Source organism: Antrostomus carolinensis, unplaced genomic scaffold (genome assembly GCF_000700745.2).
Source record: "Antrostomus carolinensis isolate BGI_N321 unplaced genomic scaffold, ASM70074v2 scaffold11563, whole genome shotgun sequence".
NCBI classification, from domain to species: domain Eukaryota; kingdom Metazoa; phylum Chordata; class Aves; order Caprimulgiformes; family Caprimulgidae; genus Antrostomus; species Antrostomus carolinensis.
Window position 1 is genome coordinate 34364 of NW_010305941.1, and position 6731 is coordinate 41094.

A 6731-nucleotide genomic window follows, 5' to 3' on the forward strand; every position below is an offset into this window, starting at 1 on the left:
TTGCCAGTATCTTTGGAGCGGTTTATTCGCAGCTTTCATGGTGTGCCCAGTGCACAGCAATCAGGCTTAGCTCCTTCCTCTCCTTTTTGAAGCTGCGATCTTCTCTACAGTTATTCAGCAAGAGAAGCAGCCTGCCCACCCTCTTCAGAGCACCAGGAACATGTGTTTGAGATGCTCTCTCTGGGATATGTGGGTCTGACTACCCTCCAAGTAAGTAATTTAATCTGGACCTGCTGCATCTTAAGTCAATAGGCTATGATATAAGTGGACTGGTATTAGTTCTGTTTGATCTTTCTCTTCTGCTATTTCAAAAGAAGTCTTTCTGCTCAGTATAAGCTGAAAACATCAGGTCAGCAGAAAAACACCAGTTCCTGCCTTTGAACTTTCCTGCAGCTCCAAGTTGAAGCATAAGCTGTATAAAGAGCAAGGTCTAATATTCAGCCCTGTCCTTACATAGCCGCTTGCTCAGTGTGTGTTTTTTTTCTGAACCCTTTTCTGAGGCCCCACTTCTCCCCACGTGGTGAGGACTGAACATACCATATTGTCAGGTTCTCCTGCAGAGCCTGCGTGCATAAATCTTTATCTACCAATAACCATAAAGCAATAGCTGTCAAGAATAAAAAATGAAGCTGGCAGAAGTCAAGAGTAGCTGTTATGCCTAAAACTTGGGCTTAAAATCCATTTAAAATCTGTTTCTCCCCACCCTGTTCCATTCCCCTTCCCAAAAAGGTCTCTTCTCTGGCCAGACAGAGCAGCTTATTTTCTTGACTCGTAGTATAGTTGCATGTGACTCTGGTAACACTAACACTGTTTCTTCCAGACTACTTAGGCAGAGATTAATCATTACATAATGCTTTGTGTTGGGAGGCAATGGAGGGCATGTGTCTGGAAATGCAATAACTGGCAAAAAAAGATTGCTGTAATTGTCAGGACCATGGCAATAATTGAACACTTTGTATATGATACTAAATGAGAAGCAAGCCATAAAAGATCCTCAAAGTGAATTCACACAGTTATCTGATTCACTAGAAAGTTATGACCAACTGGGAAGATAGGGCAAGGAGAAGGAAGGATGGAAGTGCTTTAACAGACAATTTGTTTGTCAAGGCTGGAAAAAGACAGTTTATTCTGAGTTACAGAAATTTAAATAGATACCCTTAAAACCTTTTTAGCTATGTAAATTCAATGGAGAATTACAAAGAAGAGCTTAGCTAGAATAATGTAAATGAGATTTCCACAGATGAATCAGAGTATAAACATTTGGAGCCATATTCTCCATGCTTATAAAAATATACTCTCAAAGTAAAATGGCTTGCTAAGAAATTAAATATTTAAAAGCTGAATTAGAAGTTAGATTCAAAACAGACTTCCGGAGTGAAAACATAAACTTTAAACACAGGATGTGTTTCACGTTTTCGGTTGAGGTTTTGTTTTGGTTTGTTTTGTTGTTTGTTTGTTTTTTTTAACCCAGTAAAAAGAAAGTATTAACTTGTGCACAAATAGTCAGAGTTTATGTGTAAGTCCTTTAAATTTTTGTTCTTCTGACATGAACACAATTAGAAATAGAAGGCAAAGCAGATCTGCAGCTGTAAATTGGAGTATTGTGCTCCACCTGACAATCTGGACCCTTCTCTTTAGCGTCTTTCCGCACAGATGAGGTATGGCTGGGGCTGTAATGTCATGCCTAATCTTGGTTTGAGATCTGGAATCACACCATGAGGAAAACACAGGTGAAATCGTTGTAGTAATGAAGTGAAAAACAGAAACATTTCCATCCGAGCTAGCTGCTCTCCAAGACAATGTCTTCTTCCTGGATTGAAAAGAAGGTTTTGAAAAGACTTAAAATGTGTTAAATTACATTTTCACTCTCATTATGAATAAGAATAGTAATTTCTGTGTTTTAAGAGGAGCTATATGAATTTGGTGGTAGTATTCTGTAAGAGAAGATAGGTGATAATATACAGCAAGAAACAGATGTTTCCATATCAAAAGAGAATTTGTTCCTCTCACTACGCGAATACCATTGTAACTAATTCTGTCAAATTTATTTAGATAAGCTGAGCTACTTCATCTTGTCTTGAAGTGCCAATCTAGACAGAAGATGTTTTAAAATATGACACTGTGAATTTCAGCCTTCGTCCCCTACTATTTTCTTAATTACGTATACTGCCAGTCATTATTACCTGGCAATTATAACTTGGTAAGTAGAAAGATATGGATAATGCCTTTAAATATTATTTCCCATTCCAGATATGACTAGTTACAGGGAGTAAATGTGGTTCTGGAAGACACAAATGAATGGGTAACAACATCTGAAATTGGTAAAGTTAAACAGGCAAAAAGCAATATAACAGAATACACAATAAAGATGGACTTAATCAAATCTAACTTTGGCCATTTTGATGTTGTGCATCTATTCCAATGGAATTGTCTTCTCTTGTCTCCTATTTTTTCGAGAAGGAGTATCCCAGATAAGTAAACTTAAGTCACCCTCTACACAAGGCTATGTCCTACTATGGACTGCAGAGGTAGCCCTGGCAGTTAGCTTAGATGGAACACCTAATTTTTAGGTTGATAACCATATGTAAGGTAAATTATCCACTCATAGGCATCAAAAGACAAATCCATAATGATTTAGGACTGTCAGATTATTACTGCAGGGTACAATGCAGTGCTACATGCTGACCCCAAGCTAGTGTTGAATAAAATCTGCAATTTCTGGTGCTGATCTAAGTGCTGGAATTTGAAAGCTGGTTGTGTAAATCACCTGTGTGTAATGACTTTAGCAGCAAATGACTATTAATTGTGAAACAAGTAACACTTACGTACTGCAATTATATAAAATATATAGACTCCTTAGATAAGATATTGTGCTGACTTCTTAGTATATATATAATAATGAACTCAACTATATAAAAGATATTATGCTAAAATGTTATGTCCAGAGTGCATTATATTGAATACCTTTAAAATAGCTGCTTCATCAGAACTGTGGATATTTTATATCATTTATTGCCATCACTTGTATCTTGTAAATCTCTAGATCTATGAAAAGGAACAGTGGAAGGAATCACTCTTACCTAGTGAAAAAGGAATAAATGCATCTTTCTTGACAAACTGCCCACTGCTGTCCAAAAACCTCTCAGGAAAAAACACCTCTGGATTGCTCCAGTATTTTTCATCAAAGTGAACAGAGTAGAGGTTAGTAATGACTGTAGTGCCTTCAGGAATAGAGTAACCACGCACAGCAGTATCTTTGGAAGTTGCGTGAAAAATACCTAGTGGAACTATATTACAGAATCTTAGAACTTCGTGTAGAACAGCCTCAGTGTACGGCATTTTGCATTTCTCCTCTAGGGCAGGCATTTTGTTCGGACCGATGACTAAATCGATTTCTCTTTGAACTTGCCCTGTTAGGAACAGGAATAAAAGGTGATGTTTACTGTGTAATATACTTTATTTTTTAATTTAAGCTATAAAATACATACTTTTAAAAGGATATGGAAACAGGAAATATCTTATATAAAATATAGTAGCTTATAAGCTTTTAAATTTAGACTCTGTATTCCTTATCCTGCTAGTAGGAATTATTACTAGCATATACACCAGTAATCTTCATTTTGACAGTAATTAGTCTCAGCAAAATAGTTTTTTAACATACTTTTCTTTGTTTGGGTATATGTGTATTTCTGGAGCTCTTCAAAAATAAGGAAATAAGCAGAAGACTGCGAAGTTAAAGTGCATTAAATACTTGAGTGAACACAGAAAACACTGAAATTAGCCACTTGAACTTTTCCTTGTCTAATTCTTTAAATTGTCACAGTGTAAAATCATTCACTTTTAAACTCAAAATATCTGATACAACACAGTGAGGGACGGGAATCTGAATTTAACTGAAAAGGAACAAATTGAATCGCTGCTTTTTTTAAGCTATTTTTAAAATCACCTTCACAGGTTATTTAAAAAAAATCTCAAAGGCATTCAAACTACCTCTTCTTTTTCCTGATACACTTTTTGTTGAAATTGCCAAACAGCTCCTAACTTAAACAAAGTTGGACTTCTACAATTCATATGGAATCAGTAATGAAAATCTGGGCAATGTCAGAAAAATTCTACCAGAATCACCAGGTTTTTCAACCTGAAGTGACGTTTCACATCAAAATAAAGATGTGAAAAGCAGCTAAGTGAAAGTACATTCTGTGATGTAGTGGTGTATCAGTGTATATTGTCATACTAGAGAAAGTCTAAATAAAAGAAAGGTAACAGTAATTTTTATTTTTATTCAGATGAGCTGATTTTGAATCCAAATTCAGAAACTCGTTATATTGCAAGATCTGAGATCAGAAGATTATTTTAGGTGAGTGGCTCTCTACAAAAACAGTCAACGCATAGGAGACACAAAACTACAGTTTTCTTGATCTTTATTGAAAAACAGTATCTTGGTCAGATCTTAATAGAGAAGGAATAAGATGTTCTTGTTTTAAGATATGAACATTGTTTGTGAGCCAGGACACACTGATCGGAAACTTTGATTGAAGTGGACATTTTTGCATTTGGGCTTTTTATATGATGTAAATATATCCTATAACTAGTTATGGCTCTTCATATATTTGTAACTAAAATATGGACAATGTATATACACATCCTAAAATTTAAGTAGCTATAAAATCAGATTCTATATTTTCATTTTATTAAATGTTTTCCTTTTTTGGTAGATTTTCTTATTATACTGTGTAAAGCATATAGATTAAAGTTCAGTGGAACTCAGAAGCATAAAAGCAACATTTATTTTTTAAACCCATTTGTTTTAAATTATTTGAAATGTGCTGATTGGCTAAAAATAGCAACTGCAGTTTTAAGCTTCCACAAAAAATTATTAGCTATACTTAGTAAGCTGAAGCTACATATTTCTCTTAAATATGTCCCTTAAGGTTTTTAAAATTAACTCAAGTCATGTTAGATCTTGCTTTTAATCCTAGGCTAGAAGAAAGCTTCCCTATTTTTTTAGTCTTTAATTAGTTTTCTCATGCTCAATTAATTAATTAACTAACTAAAATAGTTGAGTAAAATAAAATAAGAAAATATGCAAGAGGTTATAGCTCTCAGGAGATATTTGAATGAACTTTGGTTCTACTTGCCTAGCCAGATATTTTAACCAGCTCACCATATTTGACTTCTGATATCCTCTTCATCTGCATATAAAATAAGCTTTTCACATCTGTCCATAGTATATTTGGTAAGTGATACAATAGAATAATATATACAAACCTTCCTTTTTGGTTATGACTATGGATCACTGTATGACTTTGAAAATGCATTTTAAATTTGCAATAGGAAAGTGTATCAGTTCCTCAAAATATCAAAGTTCTTACCTTGGATGTTTGGATAAAGAGCCATAAATAACACTGCCCATCTTAAAACATTTGTTGTGGTTTCTGTCCCAGCTATGATGAGTTCTCCAACAGAGAAAATTAAGTTTTCTCTTGAATATGTAGATTCTGGATCATTTTCATTGCATTCCATCTCATCTAAATATGCATCTACAAAATGTCGAGGTGACTGAGGCTTCCTATTTTCAGAGACACGTTCAATAAGCTCATGAAGAAAGTCATAGACTTCAGCCGCATTTTTGAACAGCTGCTGGTGTTTCCCAAATGGCAAGATACCAATCCAAGGGAAAGCATTATATAAAAATACAGAAGCACTAGCAGCTAATTCAATATTTTCACTAAAAATCTCAATCATGTGCTGAAATTCAGTATCTTCGTATGTAAAACGTTCTCCAAAAATAATCAAATTAGTAATGTTTGAAACAGCATTTGTTATCAAGTGCTTAAGATCAAATGGTCTGCCTTTGTATGTATCAATGGCATCAAGAAAAAACATAGATTCTTCTGAAATTTTGTGTTCAAAGGACCTTTGGCCATGTCCAAAAATTCGAAAAGTATTTACAGCTAATTTGCGATGTTCTGTCCATCCTCTGCCATATTTACTGTTCAGTAAGCCTGAAAAAATATTTTGACACAGTATTTTATGCAACGCTTTATTTTTCCCCCATAAGATAATAGAATTATTTAACAAGACAGAAAACAAGACAAAAAATTACACATATCTTGCTATGGAACATAGTCCAAGAGTGGCAATCCTTCTCAAATAATATCTTTAGAGAAGCATCAAGTATTTTATGAAAGGAGATAAAGAAGTAGAGAAAACAGCTAAAGCAAATGTTTCATGTGATCACAAACCCAGCTATTGGACAAAAATTACATTTTTATATAAAAGACACTAGCACTTACCTCCCATGTTTGTGAGCTTCTTAAACAAGGGAAGAGATGGTCTATCTGCAAAAATTTCACTTTGATGAACAAGGCATTCTTTTACTGCATCATAACCGTTCAGTACGATGGCAGATATACCTCCAAGATCCAGACTAAAGATCTTTGGGGGGAAAAAAAATAATAACAATTGTAAAATGCTATTACAACCAAATCTTAAGAACACATATTGAAAACAAGTAACAAAAAAGTGAAACACTAAACATCAATGCAAAGTACAGACCTGAATACACTTCAGTAGGGCGTACAGGTAACCAGAGGTGATACAACTGTGGCATTACACAGTGGAGTCTGCTGTGAGCTAATTTACTCTGTCAAAAGATAAAGTAAATTAGCTCACACTACATTCTGTGCTTTGCTGTGCACCTAAAGTGACCAGCTCTCCAAAGTAAGGAC

At 34.6% G+C, this 6731-nt stretch overlaps 1 protein-coding gene across 1 annotated transcript; it reads right to left on the minus strand.

Moving 5' to 3' along the window:
* Nucleotides 1-1065: 1065 nt before the first annotated feature.
* Nucleotides 1066-6440, minus strand: CYP2R1 (cytochrome P450 family 2 subfamily R member 1). Its single transcript, XM_010164951.1, has 4 exons — nucleotides 6297-6440; nucleotides 5373-6005; nucleotides 3081-3410; nucleotides 1066-1810 (listed from the first exon to the last, which is right to left on the minus strand). The coding sequence occupies exons 1-4, from the start codon at nucleotides 6301-6303 to the stop codon at nucleotides 1635-1637; spliced, it is 1146 nt and encodes a 381-aa protein (XP_010163253.1). The 5' UTR covers nucleotides 6304-6440; the 3' UTR covers nucleotides 1066-1634.
* Nucleotides 6441-6731: the final 291 nt, after the last annotated feature.

Excerpts from the sequence above, each read along its gene's own strand:
- CYP2R1 (XM_010164951.1), bottom strand. Across the intron at positions 3,411-5,372 it reads TCTTTATCCAAACATCCAAG|GGCAAGTTCAAAGAGAAATC; the intron begins GTAAGAACTTTG and ends TGTTCCTAACAG. Across the intron at positions 1,811-3,080 it reads ATTTATTCCTTTTTCACTAG|GAAGAAGACATTGTCTTGGA; the intron begins GTAAGAGTGATT and ends TTTTCAATCCAG.